Raw genomic sequence first — 23,644 nt, 5'->3', positions numbered from 1 at the left:
TATTATTATTATTATTATTATTATGACTCTTTTCTGCAGTCTGAAAATTGTGTTCATATTTTGTGTGTTTGTTTCCAGAAAAGTATGCCATAGCTCACAAATGATTGCACATATGAGTAGTATGTAATTAAACAATGTTGGCTGTTACATACTGATGACAGGACTCTAAGGGCATAATATGCTGATAACATTCTGTTTGCAAGTATCTTTGTATGTTCACACCACTGTGACTGAGAATCAGTATTTATTCCTAGAAATTTGGCATTTGTTACACAGGCTATAGAGATGCCATCTCTCCCATTTTCCCTCTTCAAACTGAAGTTCATGGCACCTGTTTCCCTTCTATTCATTGTCACATTATTTCTTATTCACCAGTTGCAAACATCTTTGAGAGTTTCATTTGCTTGCTCTGCAAGGAGCTCTCGTTTTCTCAGTGAATCTAATATTTGCGTGATCAGCAAAGAATTTTTTCACCATGACTGACACTACAGGGAAAGTGATTGATGTATGTTAGGAACAGTATTGGTTCTAATACGCTGTCCTGAAGAATTCCTGTATTAATATGTTTTGGTTTTGATAAGTGCTTTACTAAAACTTCGGGCTTATTTGAGGTATGTATTCTCTACTTATTGTACCCTACCTACCAGGTGTGATCAGAACCAGTTACAGGGTGTATACAACCCGGGACAACCAGGAGATCCAGCAGAAACCCGGGAGTTTTTTCATCCGGGAGAAAACCAGGAAGAACCAGGGAATTTTTTAGAATTCCAGGAATTTTTTAGAATTCGGGTAATTTTTCATTTAGTTTTCAGTTAAATTTTTGTAATTTTGACTGGTAAGAATCAATACTCTAACAAAGGATATTACTGTATCCCGCTACTACAGAATAATACTGCAACAATAAAACTTGAATGAGGAGAAAAAAAAGAAAATAAAACATAAATTGCAAAGGAAATGTGCCATATACAACAACAAAACACAGTGCTTATACAAGCGTTTGCCAACAGCAAAATGTGTCAAAGGCTTTAGGAAGACCATGCAATGCTTCATAACAACAAATTGCCTCCGATGAGCGTGACGTCACAACTGTTTACATTAGATTCATTTTAGCAGTTATGAGCGGGCTCATGCACATGCACAGTTGAGTGGCGTATGAGTTGTACCTTCTCCCGTTTCTGGCCACAGAAATGTGGCTGCTGCTGTGTAAGCAGTCACAGAAAGCAGCTAGACACGACCGGGCAAAATTTTACTGCTGCGCCCAAGCTGCCAAATTCACGCATGCGCAGCGGGCCCGGATCTATGACGGAGGGGGGGCCGCCAAATTCATATGCTTGAGGAGTAAAAACGTAGTTTCACGAAGTGCCTAGCTTCCAGCGCACGTTGGTCTATCGATTACTCATATGATTTTGATGCGCATCCCTGTTGGTTTTTGAACTCACTCTGTAAATTGATTTCTGAATGAATCATAAGCCGCGTGGGGTAGCCGTGCGGTCAGAGGCGACTTGTCACGGTTCGCGCAGCTCCCCCCATCGGAAGTTCAAATCCTCCCTCGGGCATGGGTGTATGTGTTGTCCTTAGCGTAAGTTAGATTAAGTAGTGTGTAAGCCCAGGGACCGATGACATCAGCAGTTTGGTCCCATTGTAAAAAAATAAAAAAAAATCATAAGTTATTTTTGAATGCGTGATAGTGTACGTAATGTCTCTGTTAGGGGAATCCTCATCGCATTTAGAAATAAACTTTCCTGTAGGCAAAAGGGGATCAGGCTATACAAGCTGAGCAGAGTAAAGCCAAACGAGTGAACGCCAATCGCTGTCTGATTATGTGGTTCATTGGGTTTGCGAATGATCAGCGTTGTTATAATTACTAGGGAAATCCATAGATTCAGACTACCAGAGTGGAAATAAAATGACTAACAGGAATAACAGGTAGGAAAGATTATGTATTTTCTCCTCATTGTATCCAGGAAAATGAAATTTTGTCAGAAAATTTTTGGCCAGATCGCTACACTAGTAAGGGCCCGTTGTACAGTCCCCATCTAGCAGCTGCTTAAGTTCTATTTTGGAAGTAGTGCGGAAAATGGTTTGTAGGAACATAACAACACCAAACCGGGGAATAATCAGGGATAACTAAACTGGTGATTGTGGCAGGGTAAGTGAAGCTAACTGGCGAATAAGTTTTGACAAAGGCAGGAACAGTTCCAGACTTAGTCATGACAAGATTGTTTGTTAGAATGAGAAAGGAGAGGAAACAGGGACATCACACAAATTAGGGAAGTATATGGCGATTCCAAATTTATGTTAAAATCTTGTACTACTTCTTTTCGATCTCATGCTCGAGAAACTGGAACATATGAATGAAATGTGAAACTATCTGTGTGTGTGTGCGGGTGCAGGTGCGCGCGCGCGTCCTTGTCTGTCTATCCATACATCCTCATCTTGGAATCATTTTAGTCACACTCAATTCTGTATATTAAGTGTATTAACAATTGGGCACTTGTGGCGTCTTTCTTGCAGAGCCCCGCAAGTCATCAGTGATCAGCATAATTTTGTTTATTGTTCCATATTCCATTCCAGAGTAGTGGCCGACCGGAGGCTGTAGTTCAGGCACTCCAAGTGCTTGAAGTTCGCGAACAGCTGGAAAGAGGTAGCAGCGGGCCTCATCCTTCCTCCACTTATATTCCTCACCAGCAGCAGAATCCCACAGTTGCGAGTACAATGAATGCGGCAGGAGATGATCTTGATGACGGTGAGAAAGCACTTGTCAGGGAGATGTGCAATGTGAGTAGATTGTGACTTAATGGTCATCACCTGTAGATTAGTATTTAGTATCTGTATGTTGTCTGTTGTAGATTAACATGTTTGTGTATATACATTTCTAGGATAATTTTACTGTTGTTCTGCTTGTAGATATTCTGATAACTTTGGTAGACAAATGCCAATGAGACTGTAAAGATTTATATATTTGAGCAAAATATTGAATTCTCAGTGAGTTTAAGCTTTCAAAAGTCAATCACGAGTGACACAGTATTACCAGAACAAAACATAAATTGTCAGTGTCTCACAAAAAAATATATGCAGTATTTGTTTTGCTAGTGGCAAATATTGCTGTGGCAAGTATAGATTCTGTTCAGCATACCTTGTATTCACCATTAGTTAATTCCATATTTGATTCATTTAAGTTCTACGTCCTAGATATTTTTGTGTAATGGGGTTGCAACCTCACAACTGGTGACATCTAGTTGCTTTTCTCACGATCTTATTTAGTCTTTTATACAGAAACACACCAGAGAAAATAAATATAATGAGGAAAGTTCTGGTAATATGTAAATAATTTAGAAGTGAGGGAGACCACTCATAAAGTAGCAGAAGTGGTGAGCTTCTGAGAGGACACAGAAAGGAATGAAAACTTTCTAGCTTTTTGGATGAATCCTTTAACAAGATACACACACACACACACACACACACACACACACACACACGTGTGCAGCTACATTGTGCCGGGATTGCAATTCATCAGTGGTCTGACATGAGTGGTTGTTGGGTCAGGTGAGATGGATAGGCGGCAGAGATACCAGAGCATGTGGGGTGCACATTAACGACAGAGACTGTTGCATAAAGAGTGAGGGTGCAGTGGGTTGGTGATGACCGAAGCCAGGAGGATTATAGGAACAAAGGAGTTGTTGTGAGGATGACTTCCATCTGCATAGTTCAGAGAGAAGGATCCATATGGTATTGGTTGTGAAGCAGCTATTGAACTCGAGGATGTTATGCTCAGAAGCATGTTGTGCATCTAAAGACAAATCAGTTTCTGTCAGCACAGCCTGATTTAGTTTGACTATATTCCATTACTCTTGTTTTAGTTCATGTTCATCATATAACCCCATTCTTTTTTAAAACCATATCCATTCTGTTCAGTTGAATATCTCAGGTCGTAATCGTCCCTGACAAAATTCCATTGTCTTCTATGTACCTCAGTTTTATGTCTTCTTTTTGAACTTTAATTCTCTTACCAAATTTCTCTTTGGTTTCCTTTACTGGTAGCTTAGTGTGCAGATTTAATAACATTGGGGAGAGGTTACAACACTGTCTCAATTCCTTCTCAGTTACTGCTCCCTTCTTATGCCTGTCAACTCTTTTTAACTGCAGTCTGTACAAGTTGTAGACAACTTTTTGCTCATTTATTAAAAGACTACTTCTTTACAAGAGGGAAAAATATATCTAAAAACAAAGATGATGTAACTTAACAAATGAAAGTGCTGGCAAGTTGATACACACAAACAAACACAAACATACACACAAAATTGTGTTTGTTCGTTTGTGTGTCTATCAACATGCCAGTGCTTTCATTTGGTAAGTCACATCATCTTTGTTTTTAGATATATTTTTCTCACATGGAATGTTTCCCTTCCTACCCTTGTAACCGCCCCCGGTGTAAAACCTGTCCCATGCACCCTCCCACCACCACCTATTCCAGTCCTGTAATCCGGAAGGTGTACACGATCAAAGGCAGAGCCACGTGTGAAAGCACCCACGTGATTTACCAACTGACCTGCCTACACTGTGAAGCTTTCTATCTGGGAATGACCAGCAACAAACTGTCCATTCGCATGAATGGACACAGGCAGACAGTGTTTGTTGGTAATGAGGATCAACCTGTGGCTAAACATGCCTTGGTGCACAGCCAGCACATCTTGGCACAGTGTTACACCGTCCGGGTTATCTGGATACTTCCCACTAACTTCAACCTGTCAGAACTCCGGATATGGGAACTTGCCCTTCAGTATATCCTCTCTTCTCTTTATCCGCCAGGCCTCAATCTCCACTAATTTCAATTTGCCGCCGCTCATACCTCACCTGTCTTTCAACAACATCTTTGCCTCTGCACTTCCGCCTCGACTGACATCTCTGCCCAAACTCTTTGCCTTTACAAATGTCTGCTTGTGTCTGTGTATGTGCGGATGGATATGTGTGTGTGTGTGTGTGTGTGTGTGTGTGTGTGTGTGTGTGTGTGTGTGTGTGTGCGCGCGCGCGAGTGTATACCTGTCCTTTTTTCTCCCTAAGGTAAGTCTTTCCGCTCCCAGGATTGGAATGACTCCTTACCCTCTCCCTTAAAACCCACTTCCTTTCGTCTTTCCCTCTCCTTCCCTCTTTCCTGATGAAGCAACCTTAGGTTGTGAAAGCTCGAATTTTGTGTGTATGTTTGTGTTTGTGTGTTTATCGACCTGCCAGCACTTTCGTTTGGTAAGTCACATCATCTTTGTTTTTAGATATTCACAACCAACGGTTGCTTCGTCAGGAAATAGGGAAGGAGAGGGAAAGACGAAAGGACGTGGGTTTTAAGGGAGAGGGTGAGGAGTCATTCCAATCCCGGGAGCGGAAAGAATTACCTTAGGGGGTAAAAAGGACAGGTATACACTCTCTCGCTCGCGCGCGCGCGCTGCGCGCGCGCAGCGCGCGGCGCGCGCGCGCGCGCGCACACACACACACACACACACACACACACACACACACACACACACATATCCATACACAAGCAGACATTTGTAAAGGCAAAGAGTTTAGGCAGAGATGTCAGTTGAGGTGAAAGTACAGAGGCAAAGATGTTTTTGAATGACAGGTGAGGTATGAGCGGCGGCAACTTGAAATTAGCGGAGGTTGAGGCCTGGTGGGTAATGAGAAGAGAGGATATACTGAAGGGCAAGTTCCCATATCCGGAGTTCTGACAGGTTGGTGTTAGTGGGAAGTATCCAGATAACCCGGACGGTGTAACACTATGCCAAGATGTGCTGGCCGTGCACCGAGGCATGTTTAGCCACAGGGTGATCCTCATTACCAACAAACACTGTCTACCTGTGTCAATTCATGTGAATGGACAGTTTGTTGCTGGTCATTCCCACATAGAAAGCTTCACAGTGTAGGCAGGTCAATTGGTAAATCACGCGGGTGCTTTCACACGTGGCTCTGCCTTTGATCGTGTACACGTTCTGGGTTACAGGACTGGAGTAGGTGGTGGTGGGAGGGTGCATGGGACAGGTTTTACACCGGGGGCGGTTACAGGGGTAGGAAGGGAAACATTCCATGTGGGAAAAATATATCTAAAAACAAAGATGATGTGACTTACCAAATGAAAGCGCTGGCATGTTGATAGACACACAAACAAACAAACACAATTTTGTGTGTATCAACTTGCCAGTCTCTCCCATCTACTCAATCTCCCACTTCCAGCTCCATTCCCCCCCAAACCTTAAAATTCTAATCAATACAATCTGAAACCACAACACCCTAATTCAGTAGTTAACCTTTCCTCCAAACCTCTCTCCCAATCCGAAACCTCTGTCCTATCCAAAGGCCTCACCTTCAGCCCTACTCCCAGATTCAACCAAACAGCCCTCGTCAAAGATTTACTGTCCTACACTCGCACTCTCTGCTGGAAATATCACTTTGCCTCGAAGAAAAATGATCCTAATCCTAATCCTACTCCTAATGATCTAACTCCCCAAGACACTATCCAAATTGAACCCTGCCTGGAACAGTTCCGTCCTGCGTCACAGCGGGACCCACCTCCTATTACTCAAAATCACCCTCTCCAAACCTTCCAGGAATTTCTGACTTCCAGCCTTGCCTCTCAATCCTTCTTAAAAAAACCTTAATCCTACTCCTAACATCACCACTGCTGAAGCCCAGGCTATCCGTGATCTGAAGGCTGACAGATCCATTGTCATTCTTCCGACGGACAAGGGTTCCACGACCGTGGTACTTGATCGTCGGGAGTATGTGGCTGAAGGACTGCGTCAGCTTTCAGACAACACTACATACAAAGTTTGCCAAGGTAATCCCATTCCTGATGTCCAGGAGGGGCTTCAAGGAATCCTCAGAACCTTAGGCTCCCTGCAAAACCTTTCACCTGACTCCATCAACCTCCTGACCCCACCGACACCCCGCATCCCTACCTTCTACCTTCTTCCTAAAATTCACAAACCCAATCATCCCGGCCGCCCCATTGTAGCTGGTTACCAAGCCCCCACAGAACGTATCTCTGCCTACGTAGATCAACACCTTCAACCCATTACATGCAGGCTCCCATCCTTCATCAAAGACCCCAACCACTTTCTCGAATGCCTGGAATCCTCACCCAGTCTGTTACCCCCAGAAACCATCCTTGTAACCATTGATGCCACTTCCTTATACACAAATATTCCGCACGTCCAGGGCCTCGCTGCGATGGAGCACTTCTTTTCACGCCGATCACCTGCCACCCTACCTAAAACCTCTTATAATGATTATTATAAAAAAAATGGAGCAAAGTTTTTGCATCAAATGTATGTGAAAAATGGAATCAAGTGCTCTAAAACACTTGAAATGTTGACAGTAGCATATGATGAGTCTGCTCTAAGTAAAAAAATGTTTAGAAGTGGTACAAGCTCTTCCAAGATAGCCGAGAAGCTGCCAATGATGAACCTCACTCTGGATGCCCATCAACAGCAGCTGATAATGTCGAAGCTGTGAAGAAAATTGTTGTGGGAAATCGTCAGATTACCATAAGAGAAGGTGCTGAGGATGTTGGCATATCTGTCGGCTTGTGTCATGCAATATTTTTGGATGTTTTGGGCATGAGAGATGTGTCAGCAAAGTTTGTTCCAAAACTTCTCAATTTTGATCAGAAGAACCATTGCATGACCATCACTCAGGAGCTCTTGAATGATGTCAGTGATGATCCTGATTTGCTCAAAAGGGTCATAACTGGTGATGAAACATGGGTTTACAGATATGATGTCGAAACCAAAGCCCAATCGTCCCAATGTAAGCATCCCGGAGAGCCAAGACTGAAAAAAGCATGCAAAGTTCGATCAAATGTCAGAGTTTTGCTCACTGGCTTTTTTTTTTTTTTTTTTTTTTTTTTTTTTTTTTTTTTTCACCATGGCATAGTGCATGATGAATTTTTGCATCAAGGCCATTCGGTCAATAAAGAGTATTACCTTGACGTTATGTGCCATATGCAAAAAACTTCAGGAATTGTGGAAAAACAGTTCATGGCTTTCGCATCGCGACAATGTACCTATTCATTCATCGTTGCTTGTGAGAGATTTTTTGTACAAAAACAACACTATAATCCTGCTTCAGCCACCATATTAACCAGATTTGGTCCCCTGCAATGTTTTCCTGTTCCCAAAACTGAAGAGACCTATGAAAGGATGAAGATTTTCAATGATTGAGGAAATAAAAGCTACATTGTGGGAAGTATTCAAGGCTGTGCCAAATGGAACTTATGAGAAGCGCTTTGAGGATTGGAAGAAGTGTTGGCACAAGTGTGTTGTATCTGAGGGGGATTACTTTGAAGGGAACAACATGAATATTGATGAATAAATAAATATTTTTTCATAAAAATATAAAGTCGCCTTACTTTTTGAACAGGCCTCGTAGATGTACTACCTAAAGTGACATACTAAAATTTGCCAAACAGTGGAAAATCCGGGATGGAAATATGATAATATTATGAAAAGTGTAGATTACCGCACGTGCGCACAAAGACAACTCACGCAGACATGCCCAGTGTCTGTGGCCACTGAGGCTAGTGCTGTAAGCAGTTGCACCTTGGTGGGAGAAGCAGTCTGGGTAGCGGGGGTAAGGAGGAGGCTACGGTAGGGGGACGGAAGGACAGCAAGGCAGGTGTAGGGGAGGGTATTTCTGGGAGCATGCATGGATGTGGTGCACAGGGTAGGGATGCTAAGTGCAGTTGGGAGGGCTGAGGGGAGGGGAAGTGGAAAAGGAGTGAAGTAGAGTAAGGGAAGAATGAGAGAGACGAATGGGTGCAATGGTGGAATAGAAGGCTATGTAGTGCTTGAGGGTGATACGTGTGTGGAGGACAGGGACTAGTAAGGTTGAGGCCTGGGGGCTTATGGGAACAAAGGATATATTGCAGGGAGAATTCCCACCTGTGCAGTCCAGGGAAGATGGTGTTGGGAAAGATCCAGATGGCACAGGCTGTGAAGCAGTCATTGAAGTGAAGTGAAGCACATTGTGTTGGGCAGCATGTCCAGCAGCTGGATGAGCCAGCTGTCTGTTGGCCACAATTTGCAAGCAGACAGCTTCTTGGTTATGATGCCCATGTAGAATGTAGCAAATTTGTTGCAGTTTAGTTTGTAGATCACATGACTGCTTTCACCGATAGCCCTTCCTTTGAAGGGATAAGTGATGCTTGTGACTGGATTGTAATAGGTGATGGCAGGAGAATGTATGAGGTAAGAGGCTAGGAGCAGACGTAGATGGGGACGGACAACGATATTGTGTGGATTTAGTGGGTGGCAGACAACCTCTGTGGGAGTTCTGGGAAGGATAATGGGTAGGATACTCATTTCAGGGCACAACGAGATGTAGTCGAAACCCCGGCACAGAATGTGATTCTGTTGCGCGACTCCTGGGCGATAGTATCAGCGGAGAGCTCTTTTGTGGGTAGACGGTGAGAATGTGGGAAGTGGTAAGCAACTGGAGAGACAGGGCGTGGGAGATCTGTTTCTGTACAAAGTTAGAGGGAGTGATTTCACCTTGTGAAGGTCTCAGTGATACCTTTGATATATTTGGGGAGGGAATGATCATAACTACAGAAGTGATAGCCATGGGTGGCTAGGCTGTATGGAAGTGCCTTCTTGTTATGGAACAGGTGGCAACTGTTGGAGAGTGGAGGTATTGCTGGTGGTTGATAGACTGATACAGGCAGAGGTACTGATGTAGCTATCTTTGAGTGAGGTGATCAACATCAAGAAAGGTGCCTTGTTGGGTTGAGGAGGACCAAGTTGAAATGAATGGGGGATGTTGCGATTCTGGAGGAATGTGGACAGCTTGTCCACACAGACAGCTGGACATTCAGTTGCTGAACACACAACCCAACACAATGTGCATCGCTTCAGCGACAACTTCACAGCTTATGCCTTTTACATCCTTCCTGCCAGCACCACCTTTTTCTCAACTGCACAGGTGGGAACACTCTGTGCAGTATATCCTACATTACCATAACCCCCTGGCCTCAAACTACGCTAGTCCCTGTCACTCACCTACCTATCCCCTTCCCTTCTCCCACTCCAGCACTTCACAGCAACTCACCCACTTGTCTCTCTCTCTCTTTTATCCCCTCTCTGCTTCTCTCCTTTCCCCTTTCCCACAAAGTCATACCTACCAAATGCACCTAGCAACCCTACCTTGTCCCTCCACCACACCCCTGCATGCTCCAACAAGCAGTACAGCAGCACTGTAGCACTGTACCCTCCCCACTACCACACTGTTGTCCCTCCCCCAGCCTCGTCCTTACACCCAGTATCCAGATTGCTATTCCTATGAGGCACAGTTGCTTGCAGTCTGGCTTCAGTGGCCAGAGACAGTTGTGTGTGTGTGTGTGTGTGAGAGAGAGAGAGAGAGAGAGAGAGAGAGAGAGAGAGAGAGAGAGTGTGAGTGAGTGAGTGAGAGTTGTGGTTGCATGAATATATGGGTATTTTTTAGTTTAGAAGAAGATCTTTCGAGCAAAAGCTCTCATCATTTTGTTGTCCCCCATCTCCTTTATGAGGAGAGTAGGAATATGTTCTTTTCATAATATGAAAAGTTGTACCAGGCTGGAATTTGAACCTGGATTTTCCACTTACCACTTAGCACTTAGGCTATGTGAGTACACTGCGTGAACTGACCCAAACTTCCATATGTGATACACCTCTCTATTTCTTCTCACAGGATTGGTAACTCATTTACCCACACTCACATCTCATGATTCCCATGCAGGTTTCAAGATCAAGACGATGAGAAGTCTCAGACTGTATTTGTCATTTTTGTCACAGGACCATTGTCACGTTATATTGTATATTTATGCTTGATGATGAACTACAGTTTCAAATATGGGAATAGATGTAGATGTACTATGTAAAGCGACATATGAAAAGTTGTACTGAACCAGGACTTAAACCCGGATTTCTAGCTGTGATGAAAGTGACAATTGTCGGTGATTTCTAACTGTTTATTTCAAAACCTTCATGGGAATCATGAGATGTGCAAGTTTAGATAAATGAATTAATAAACCGTGAGAAGAAATTGATAGGTATGTGACATGTGTAAGTTGGGTCTGTCCGAGGTACTCGCTCATATAATGTAAGTAGTAAGGCGACCACAACTTGCAGTAAATGAGAAATATGGGTTCAAGTTCTGGTCCATCACAAATTTGCATTTGTTGCTTTTGATAGTACAGTTAAGTTGAATTTTGGGAATAAATTTCAACATTTTTAATATCTGTATTTTGTTTCATTTGATTCATTTGCTGCATGTGTATACTTCTCCCTTTGTCAGATTCAAGATTTCATGTATTATCCAAGAATTTTTGCTGGGCATTTTCTCTTTTGCTGTTTGATCCTCTGTTGCTTTCACTATTTCATCTCTCTGTACTAACCATTCATCTTTTATTGTGTTTCTTCCCCTGTTTGTCAGTAGTTACCTAATACTCCACATGAATCTCTCAACAACTGCTGGTTCTTTTGATCTATACAGGTCCCAGCTCCTTATTTCCTAGGTATCGGCACATTATTATTATTATTATTATTATTATTTTTTTTTTTTTTTTATCGCCACTGGAAATGTTTTGCATTTTAAATTTGGCTTTGAAATATCTTTTCAAAACATTCCGGCATATCCAGATCTCTTCCACATCTGCGGAGCTACTAGGCATATAAACTTGTATTACTGTGGTGGGTGTTGTCTTCATCTCTGTTTTGGCTACAATACTCCAACTATGCTGTTCATAGTAGCTTACCAGTATTACAATTTTGTTGTTCATTTTTAGGCCTACTCCTGTATTACCCATATTTAATTTTATCTTGGTAGCTCTGTATTGACTTTATCAGAATTCCTGGTTTTTTTCCCCTGCCAACCCGCATTACTAATTCCGTCCATATCTAACTTCAGCTTATCCATTTCCCTCTTCAAATTCTGTAACCTACCTACCTACCTACTTGCCTGATGACGGGATCTAAAATTATATGTTCTAACTTGTAGAATGTCAATTTTTTCCCCTTCTGATGACAACCACTTCCTGAGTAGTCCCCAACCAGAGATCCGAATTGGGAGAGCTGTTGTACTGCCGGAATATTTTACAGATGAATGCCACCATCACTAGCAATACATTAGAACTCCATGTTCCATGGATAAATAATGACGACAGTGTCCCCTTGCTGCATACAGTATATAACTGTTTATATGATGGAAAGTCCAGGATGAAATAACAACAGTGTTGTGAAAAGTATAGATTGCTACTCACCATATAAAGGAGACATTGAGTGGCAGACAGGTGCAGTGGAAAGCCTTTTCAATACAATTAAGCTATAGGCTAAAACATTTTCTCTGACTGCAATGACTAGACTGGAGCCACTGAATCATCTTTTGCGCCAGGGTTTTGACTGCTTTTCGTTGTGCCCTGAAATGAAGAATATCTTGCCCACTATCCTTTCCACCCCTCCCACAGTGGTATTCCACCACCCAGAAGTCTTACACACTATCCCTGTCTGTCCCTGCTGCACCCCTGGTCCCAACCCCTTGCCTCATGGATCATGTACTTGCAATAGACCTAGAGGCAAGACTTATCCCATACATCCTCCCCCAACCACCAACTCTGTTCCTGTCGCAGTCATTACCTATTCCATCAAAGGCATTTGTACGTGTGAAAGCAGCCATGTGATCTACAAACTATGCTGCAAACACTATGTTGCAATCTATGTGGGCATGAGGAATAACAAGTTGTCTGTCTGCATTGTTTGGGCACCAACAAACTGTGGCAAAGAGGTAGCTGGACCACCTACTTGCTGAACATGCTGCCCAAAACCATGTGCTTCATTTGAGTGACTGCTTCACAGCCTGTGCCATCTGGATCCTTCCTACCAACATCAGATTTTTTTTTTGAACTGTGCAGGTGGGAACTCTCACTACAATATATCCTATACTCTAACTGCCCTAGCCTTGGCCTTCACTAGTCCCTGTCCTCCACCTACCAGTGCTCTTCCCCTGCTCCCACATCAGAAAAACACAGCCTTTTTTCCACCAGTACACACCCACCTCTCCATTCCAGCACCTACCATACAGATCTTACTTGCAAGCAAATCTCCTAGGCAGTATCATGCTCTCGTCCTCTGGCCAATACTGCATTCACTTCCAAAACATTTAAAACAACCTCATTCGTCACTTGGCACCACCCATGCGTTGATTAATGCCCCATCACTTTAGTATGGGTGACCAAGGCTATGACTCACAAGCTAAGTCCTGAAACGAAGTCCTCCTCACCAATATCATCCTAACTTCCCTAACATCCTAGGCAAACTGCATGACATTCACAAACCATTATTCTAACCCCTAGGTTCCTAACCCCATGCATCGTCCCACTAGCACTTGGTCCAAAGTCACCACTGATAAAATCTACAATATTAAAGGCAGAGGAACTTGCAGAACCACAGATGTTGTTTATCAACTAACTTTCGCTCACTGCACAATACAGGGAAGACCACCACTAAATAGGCTGAGTGCATGAATGGGCATAGAAGAACTCTACACCTTGGTGAAACATGGTACTGACTTGCATGCTCTACAACATGGCTCAAGGCACACGTATGCATTCTAAATCACACAGGCTATTTGGATCTTCCCATCCAATAATTAGGCTCCCTGAGTTCCTAGCTAGAAACATTCACACCATGACATTCTTGCATCCTGGGATCCTTCTGGCCATAACCTCTGATAACACATGCCCAATTCCCTGGTGTGTGTTTTTAGGCACATGTTTAAAACTATTAAAACTAGACTACTGCAGAATATCAGCTTTTGGACAAAGTCCATCAGATGAGACACACACACACACTGTGGCACCATGATTTCGTATGGATAGGTAATGGGGTTACAGAAGAGACAATGGCAGGGGGGGGGGGGGGTGATAGCAGGGGGTAGGGTTGAAAGAAAATTTGTTGCTGCTTGTAGGAGTATACAGAGACGTGATGGGGCATGATGACTGGCTGCTAGGTGCTGCATCGCCCCTGTGCAGTTCTGAAAAACTAGTGTTGTTGGAAGAATCCAGATGGCATAGGCAGTGAAGCAGTCATTGAAGTAAAGCACATCTTGTTGTGTAGCATGCTCAGCAACAGTGGGGTCCAGCTGTTTCTTGGCCACAGTTTGGCATTGGCAGTGGCCATTCATGCGGACAGAGAGCATGTTAGTGATCATGCCAACATATAATGCTGCACTGCATTTGCAGTTAAGTTGGTAGACTACAAGGCTTTTTTCACAGGTGGCCCTGCCCTTGATGGTGTAGCAAATGCCTATAACAGGCTGGGGCAAGGTGTTGAGAGCAGGGTTCAAATAGGGACAAACAAGGATATTGCATAGGTTGGGTGTGCAGCAGTATCCCAGTGTGAGGGGATCAGGAGAATGTTTCTCATTTCAGCACATGACAAAAGATAGTTGAAAGCCAGGGGAAGAACATGGTTCGTGAATCGGTTGCTACAGTCCTGCATGGTAATGTGTCGTAAGGGGCATTGGGGCTCCTTTGTGACTGGTCAGTGAGTATGGTGAGTGACTGGGAAGACAAGGTGTGGGAGGTCAGATTCTGAACAAGGAAGGGAGGAAATTTCGGTTTGTAAAGGCTTCGGCGAGATCCTCTGTATGTTCAGAGAGGATTGCTTGTCACTGTAGATGCAGTGAACTTGGGTGGCTGTATTGCAAGTAAGGGACATCTTGAAGTTAAATGGGTGGCAGCTGTCAAAACGGAAGTACTGTTAGTGATTGCTAGGTTTGAGTTGGTCAGAGTTACTGATGGAGTCATCCACACGGTAGAGGTCTACATAGCAGAAAGCAGCTTATTGAGCTGAGGGTGACCAGGTGAAGCAAATGGGGGGAGATGATGTTGAGGTTCTGGAAGAATGTGGGTACGTTTTCCTTACCACAAATCTAGATCATGAAGATACTGAATCGTCCAGAAACAGACATTCCTCACCTTTCCTACTCACTCGCCCACTGTACCCAATGAAAGAAGTGTCAACCTAATACTTAGTACCAGCCAGGACGGGAGCAACTGTATCACATTTTCCCTCATGGTTTCAGTTGCCTCACATTATGTCCTGAAATGAGAAATATCCTCCTCTCCCCTCTCACAATTGTATTCCACCACCCAATGTAAGCAATATCCCTGTCCATCCCTACTCCTAACACCTTGCCCCAATCCTGTCATGGCTGTTTCCTGTCCCATCAGTGGCAGGCCCACCTGTGGAAGCAGGCATGTAGTCTACCAACTTCTTGCATATACTCTGTAGCAGCCTTCATGGGCATGACCATTAAAAATCTATCTTTCCAGATGAATGGCCACTGCTCAACTGTAGCCTAGAAACAATTGGACCACCCTGCTGCTGAGCATGCTGCACAACACAGTACGCTCGACTTCAGTGCCTGCTTCACATCCCATGACATCTGGATTCTTCCCACCAACACTAGCTTTTCTGAATTGAGTAGTTAGTAATTATCTTTGCAACATCTCCTTCTTTTCCATAACCCCCCTGGCCTCAATCTTTGGTAGCTTCTGTCACCCCACCTGCCATTATTCCCATCCCGTCTCCACTCCAGCTCAAAAACACCTTCTGCCCCATTCTCATCTGCTTAACCCATTCCCTCTATCCCCCCCCCCCCCCCTCCCAATAAAAGCACTGTCCTAATGGGGATACCCAGCAGTTCACCCTCCTGTCCCCACCATGTCCCTGCACACTACAGCAGGCACCATTACACCATCTTTTCTCATCCTTACCTTGCTATACTTTCCTCTCCCCACCTCCCTCCCTCTCTCTCTCTCTCTCTCTCTCTCTCTCTCTCTCTCTCTCTCTCTCTCTCATTCTCATTTTCCCTGGTTATTAATTGCTCTATCCATTCTTTTATCATCTTCTCTCTCTGATAACACCTTTGTTCTGAGCAGACTGCAAGTCCCACAAGGTAAACAGGAGAACAGTAGTGAAATTTGGACAGTAGAAGAGGCAGAAGTGAGGTTTTTAGGGGGGCTGTGAGTCATGTTTGGATAGGGCACTTGTCCACTTAAGGCTAAGGTCACAGGTTCGAGTCTCAGTCCAGCATAAAATTTAGCAATGCCAAACTCTTTACAGGTTTCCAAAGTTGATCTGTATTTTTCATCAGCTGCCATAAGCAGTGCTATCTTCATGTTAAAAGAAATAGCTGTTTCTTTTTGTCCAGATTTCTCTGCCATTGCACATAAAAAAAATGAAAATCATGAAACAGTTTTGCAACACAAATCACTGATTTCAACAAATTTTTCACATTCTTAGACACAATGACACAACTGTCATCAATTTTGAAAACTGAATTAAATGTTTTGATAATGGTGTTAGCCAGAAACAAGTGGTAACGTAACAGTAACAACAAAAAAAGCCAATATATCTGGCTGATGTCATGGCAACAGAAGACAATTTCATTCAACATGTGGAATCTTTCCACGTTAAACAATTTTTGTTTTCTGTCAAAAGAAAACAAAATCTATGAAATTACATAGTATTTTGTTGAGCCCACAGTATTATTTCATATAAACTAATTTTACTTAATGCTGTACTAGTATATAACGTTTTCATTTATTTATTTGTATAATATGATGATCATAGATCCAATTCTAATATATTGTGTGGCTAATTGCTTCAGGTTGTTTGGCGGAAACTTGAAGAAGGCCCAGGTCAGCGAAGATAACTTGTTGAATATAATTCAGATGGAATCTCCTGTTGTTAATTGTAATTTGTATGCCTATCAGAGAGTATTTTGTTAATTATTTATTATTAAATCCAGTATTTTTGAGGCTGTCTGATGATGTTATTGACTTGTTGGATATTCAATCAGTAAAGAGCTAATGAAAAGTGGCAGTTGTCTCCATTATGACTGCAAGAAGTGGATGTATCTTAAGTGTTTCTTATATCCCACCACAGTATTTACAAGTTACAAACTGTACAGGGTTATTATATGAGATGTGACACATTTTAAGAGTTTGTATATATTTTTAACTCATGTATGTGAATATTGTACCATAGTAAGTTATTTTTATATCTGTTATCTCTGTGCAGTACAATAATTACCACCCAGTCCTATTTTGTAAAACCCATTATAGAAGTCAGTGCCTCGTCACTTCTTATATATGTAAATTGACTATTTTTATAATTCTGTTCTTTAACAGAAGTGCTCAGTCAGCACTTAGTGTGCCGAAGATATTTTTGTGAAATTATTAGAGAGATGTGTATTCTTGCCTTTCTGAATGAAATCTCTGTGAGACGTATGGACCAAATGCTATTAACCATTGCCTTTTAACAATAGTACAACTCTGAGAAAGTGGTTTTTGCTTTCCAGAAGAAGGGTATTAAGAAAGCTGCTATTGTCTTTGAGAACATTCTGTGTTGAAAATTTATTCTTTATATGTCCAAAATATAAATATGATTGTTTATGAATATGCAGCAGTATTTTTTTCATTCTGTAAAACAAATGACTTCCACCTGAAACACAACTTTCCCATTTTCTTTGTTTAAATTTGTAATTTTTGTTGGTACTACTGTTATTGTGGCATAGTTTATTCCATTAATTGAAGAGGAGGCTATTACCTGAAATACAGTGCAATAATTGTTCTGCAGCAGCTGATAATCTTTACTGTAATTAAAATGTCTAAGACATGATACAGTATTTGACAGCAAGTTAGGAGTGTAATGAAAACTTCAGTCATAACTTCATTATCTTTTTAGCATGTCGACTTCAACCATTTCAATAAGTGTAGTGCATCAGTGATGTGTGCTGCTTTTGGACTTGATGATACAAGATCCTCTTGCGTCACAATACCTGAGGAGATAGTGGAAATAAGGCAAGGAAGTTGATCATTATCTGTTCAACACCACACAGTCAGCAGATGTCTTGGTTATCACAGAGTCCCCATTTTAACATGGCCATTTTACTTTGGCCAATGCCCACGTGAAGACGATTGAATGATTTGGCCATTACAGGCTGTTTCCTGGGGGTAGCTCCTCACTGGGCGGTATCCAATCACTTTTAGCTCTTTCCTGCCAGTATTGAAGCCTCTCTTCTGCCTTTGACTTTACTAAGGGGCAGGACCCAAGATGAAGCTTCTCTTGCTCCAAGGAGCCGAGCAACAGGTTCATGACTGTGAAGTAGGTCCATGTCATCAGAGTTGGCTTTACTCATTTTGGATTTCATTGTCACTGTCTGCCTGATATAAGGTGGAGCTGCTCTGGCCATAACTTGGATCTTCCTGACTGCGTTAGCATCAGACATCCTGTCACCAGATCGAAAGTTTGGTGAAGAGCAATATCAACGTGTTTCAAGTGGCAGGATATTCTCCTGCAGAGTAGCACCAGGCTAGAGCCGACATCTGAAGTGCATGTGGGCTTGCTCCCAACTTGGGCCTTTCAGGTTTTTAAGATATTCTTTTGTGCGGCGACCTTCATTCCAATGCTGTCACAATGCTCCTCGAATTTCAGCCTATCAAGAATAACCCTGAGGAATTTAGGGGTAGAGCGCGATTGAAAGACGTTCCCAGCTATGACAGTTTTAACATGTAGTTAGCATATTTGTTAAGAGATGGAAAGTGCTGACTGCTGTTTTGCTTGGATTTGTCTTCAGGCTGCTGATGTAATACTTCCCCATTTTGTCAAGAGCAGGTGAAAGTTGTATTTCAATTACTTCAGGTGTCTTATGCTGGGTAGAGAGGGCCAGGTCGTTGGCATAAATAAATGAGGTGCAAGCCTTGTTACATATTTGGTCATTGGTGTACAGGTTAAATAGTATGGGAGTAAGAACACTTCCTTGGGGGAGACCTTATTTTTGTTTTTTACCACCAAGTTTTGGTGTTTTGAAGATTAACAGAGAATCTCCTGTTGCTGAGCAGCTCTTCAGTGATCTTCATAAAGCCATATTCTTTAGTTGTGTTTTACATGTTTGGGGAAGTTTCCTGATGTTTAGTGTGACATAGGGTGCACTCTGGTCAACAAAGGCTACACCGGTGGCAAAACCTTCTCGACGCCATCCTTGATATGCTGGGTAAGATTCAATACTTGCCTATGGAAGACCACCCAGATCGGAAGCCAGCTTGTGCACTAAGAGCAGGATGAGATGGGCTAGAAGAATTCATTCAAATAGCATGAACGAATGGCAGAGTACACATAATGGCTGAAAATTTTTCAGTTCATCTGGTGACTTTCTTGGCTTGATCAAAGTGACAACATGAGCTTGTCTGCAGAGTTTCAGAATGTTGAACATTTGCAGGCATTTGTTGAACATTTGGCTGAGCCAGTCATTACTCTTATGCTGAGGTGTTTTAGAGATTCTACATGTACATTGTCTACCGCAACAGCTTTGCCACCTTTCAGAGCTCAGATACCTTAAAGTGATTTCATCTGCTGTGATGGGCAAGCTGATAGTGTCAGTTTCTGATTTTATATCTCCTGTTACCTTATCACTAGCCTTAAGACGCTATCTGGTGCACTTCCCATTAAGTAGAAGTTGGTGGACAATTTCATTTACAGCGATGTTGCTAAATTGTACAGGTTTGTGAGGGTTTCGGATAATTTCTTTATTGTGGAACAGGTCATCTTGCTGTTGTGAGTAAAGTTGAGGCTTGTCATCAATTTGCACCACACAGCTGTGTGAGTGGAACATGTTCTCTGCATTAGTGTCTCACACAACTCCCTTGTTGCATCAGAGAGTGTCTCTTCCTCAAAGCTGTCTCAAAAATCAGCATATAGCTGTGCTTTGTCATCTTGTAACTCGGGTATGTAGCTGGTTCTGCAGCCCCTTGAGATGCTCCTACACACAGCTTTAAACAGGAACTTGATGAATGCATCACAGATGTTTGGATTGGAATCTTATTTCCAACATTTTGTATTCAACCATTTTGCTGAAGTCATCCCACTTGGCCTTTTTAAAGTTGAGGCTGCTTCTGAAATGTGCAACTGAGGTTGTAAAACTTTTTGTGTGGTGTACATAACTGTGTTGTGTAGAGGGTATTGCTTGGAGAATCTGCTTCTTTATAATTTGGTTGATGTCACAGCTGACAAAAAGGAGATCAGTGTTGAAACTCTTCTTCCATTGTCAGCAACAGAATGTCTTCAGTTGCTTTAGGTAATGGACGAATTTGAGTTGGTGGCACCCTGCCCACAGGTTAATCTCGAGTCCATTGTTGTTACATTGCGCTATAACCCCAATCAATTTGTTGGTTGTTGACATCTCTGTTTTTTTGTTGTTTTTTTTTCCTCTCCTTTCTTTTTACTGGTTGTGGTGACTGCCTGGAGGTTGGAAAACAAATTTGTGGCAGTGGGTTTGTTGAGAGAAGTTACTGTACACTTGTCGAGTTCCACAGTTAGGATTTCAGTGTCATCGTCATCTGTTATCACTAGGCTTGGTTTGCGGAACACTTTGAGTGAGGTCTCTCTATAACTAGTCTCATGCCATGAATTCTTGGTCGGTAGACATTCATACCTTGGTGGGTTTCTTGTTTGCGAAATGTATCATAGTCATGTTTTTGACGTAGGTCAGATAATAAAACTGATTTGGTTTTTGAAAATTCCTCGAAGTTGATCGAGATTGTGGTGGTCTTGAAAAGGACCTGCCGTATTTTATGGACCGTAAGGTGCACTTTTTTCTTCGAAAAATTGCCTCCAAAATTCAGGTGCATCTTATACTCAAAATCAATATACAAATGTCCAGTGTTTGATTTAAAATTCCCACCAGTCTTAAAACTGGCCATATATTCAATGCCACGGGAAACCTATCTCCACCTGGCAACATTAGATTCAACTGGCAGCAGCAGTGCACCAATGCGATGAACATGAGTTGCGAGGATTCATAAGCTTGCTAACACTGTCTCCCTTCCGCCCTGCCACCACAAACCCAGAACACTGTCTAGTCTATGATGCGTCATTGCAGTCTATGGTGGCAGTGAACGTGAATTGAAAGTGATTTTTATTATCGGTAACAGTACAATACTTTTGTTAACAGCTAGTTTCGTAGTGGAAAAAATAAAAAGTATTTGTATGATGTGAGCTATAAATTGAAAGTAATAGCATATGCAGAAGAATATGGAAACAGAGCAGCTGAGCAACATTTCGGCCCTTCACTAACAGAAAAAACCATTTGTGATTGGCAGGATAGTAAAGAAGAATTGAAGAAAAATGAAGACTAAAAGTGCAAATAGAGGACTGAATGCAAAATGGCCAAGAGTAGATGAGGAGTACTGAAATGGGTTCAAGGACATGGTCAATAATTGCATTTGAGTTAATACAAAAATGGTTCAAATACACAATTGTAAGCTAGCTCAACAGTGGAACTTAACAGACTTTAAGGGTGGAGTTGGTTGGCGCTACATGTTTTTGAAACATCATGCAAACCAAAACCAAAATATCACAGACAATGCCACAAGAGTCTGAAGCAAATATATTACCTTTCCATCATTGTATTATTCAACATCGAAAGAAAACCAACATGGAAATAAGACAAATAGCGAACGTGGACGAAACACTTCTGACATTTGATGTGCAAAGTAACAGAACTGTTACTTATCACCTAAGTGGACAAAAAGAAATGCACAACAGTGCTGTTCTTTGTAAAATGTAAACTTTCACAACTGGAAATGTCACAATTAATAAAATGTTTTTGGCTGTTATTTCGTGGTCAAATGGCTTTCACCTTGAAATCTGACATTTTGTCCCCATTTTGCGGAGGACATTTTCAAGGATGATCATAGCTTTTTGAAGGTCCGATTCACACCCTGGCTCGCCACTGATTGCAGCAAAATTGCACTTCTATGCTGTGGTGTGATATCACACGTTTTGAATATGCGAGCACAATTGGCCGTTGGTGACTGCCATCATCCAGTGTTGCAATCAACACGTGGTGGAAGACTGGTACACATCTTCTTCAGCCCCAGAATCCAAATGCCATTCAATTACAAGCTCACCTCCTCCTTAATAAAATTCCTGGGGTATTTTGTAATCGCTGTAGGTTCTCTGTTCAACCTTTCATGGTATCCACTTGAGGCTGCCAGTACTTGAGTCCTATCAAAATGAACGTGGTGGTCTCCTGGCCGCAAAGCATGTTGCCCAATGGCTGATCTGTCAATCTCCCCTCTTCTGCAATTGCCCTTGTGCTCATTAGTCATTTTTGACTGTTCTTTTTGTAGTAGCCACGTACACCTCATTGGCGAGCACCCTTGGCCAATTTTAGATGATCTTGTATCTTGCATGTGGGTGTGTAAATTATCGAATGAGGATGATAGTGTTATCATTCTCTTCACTGACAAGGGAAATGCAACGGTTGTTTTGAGTGTGACTGACTATTATAGTAAGATTAATGACTTACTAGATCTGCAAACATATAGGAAACTAAGTAAAGACCCCACTGACAAAGTTCTTAGAACTGTTATGCAGTTGATAAAGAAGTCCTCTATTGAACAGAGCATACAGAAAAGTCTGTTCATTTCAGTTGCATTAGCACCAAGACTTTAGGGATTGCCGAAAGTGCACAAAGAACATTTCCTCTAAGGCCGATAGTGACAACTATTGGTCTGCCCACCTATTCAATTGCCGAATTCTCAACAACACTATTACGACTGTATGTGGGCCGATCGGATTCATGTATCAAGAATTCAGCACATTTTTTTCAGTAAATTAAACAGCGTAGTAGTACAGCCGAAGGACTTATTGGTTAGTTTTGATGTGGTGTCACTATTCACTATTTTTCCAGTCAATGAAGTGTTGCAACAACTGAATTGTATTTTCCTCCTAATGTTGCAGAACTGTTTAAATATTGCCTCACAACCACGTATTTTAAATGGGACAAAGTGTTCTATGAACAGATGGATGGTGTCACTGTGAGGAGCCCCTTAAGTCTGGTTATAGCAGACTTCTTTATGGAAAAATTTGAGGTGCTGACATTGGAAATTGCAAACAAGAAACTGGGTATCTGGTTCCTTTATGCGGATGATGTGTTTTGTGGCAGCATGGCAGGGAGGAACTGAATTGTTTTCACAAACATCTGAATGGGATCAATCTGAAGATTCAGTTTACCATGGAGGAGGAGGCAGGCAGAAGACTAAATTTTCTTGATGTACTAGTTTTCAAGGAAGAAGATGGTAGCTTGGACCACATGGTTTACCAAAAACCCATGCACAGATCATTACCTACACTGGGATTCGAACCACCACCCACAATAAAAGCAAGGCATCATAAAAATGTTGGCAGATGAGCAAGGAAAATCTGCATAGCAGAGCTGCTTGATGCAGAATTAAAACGTCTCACCAATGCGTTACTCAAGAATGGTTATTCGTTTGCTGAGGTGAGAACCGCTTGGAGAACTGGTGGGTAGAAATCAAAGCGGTGCTCAAGCGCTGGTGAAATCGAAAGTTTTCATGCCATTCATTAAGGGTGTGACTGACTGCTTAGGAAAAATGTTGAAGAAGGCAGAACATCATGGTAATTTACACACTCACACGCAAGATACAAGATCACCTAAAATTGGCTAAGGATGGTCACCAACTGCTGGAGAAAGCTGAAATTTATAGGATTCCGTGTAGTTGTGGAGAAGTGCATGTGGATACTACAAA

The 23,644-nt window shown here is 42.3% G+C and overlaps 1 protein-coding gene across 1 annotated transcript in view; it reads left to right on the top strand.

Moving 5' to 3' along the window:
* LOC124802481 (coiled-coil domain-containing protein 85C) overlaps positions 1-17,489 on the top strand; it is a 69,397-nt gene extending 51,908 nt beyond the window's left edge. Inside the window, exons 5-6 of the mRNA XM_047263290.1 lie at positions 2,575-2,778; positions 16,699-17,489. Of these exons, the coding sequence (XP_047119246.1) occupies positions 2,575-2,778; positions 16,699-16,743 (249 nt within the window). The 3' untranslated portion in view covers positions 16,744-17,489. The remainder of the gene's footprint in view (positions 1-2,574; positions 2,779-16,698) is intronic.
* The last annotated feature ends 6,155 nt before the right edge of the window (positions 17,490-23,644 follow it).

The sequence above is a fragment of the Schistocerca piceifrons genome, chromosome 6, assembly GCF_021461385.2.
Source record: "Schistocerca piceifrons isolate TAMUIC-IGC-003096 chromosome 6, iqSchPice1.1, whole genome shotgun sequence".
NCBI lineage: Eukaryota > Metazoa > Arthropoda > Insecta > Orthoptera > Acrididae > Schistocerca > Schistocerca piceifrons.
This window is presented reverse-complemented; position numbering and strand designations above follow the sequence as displayed.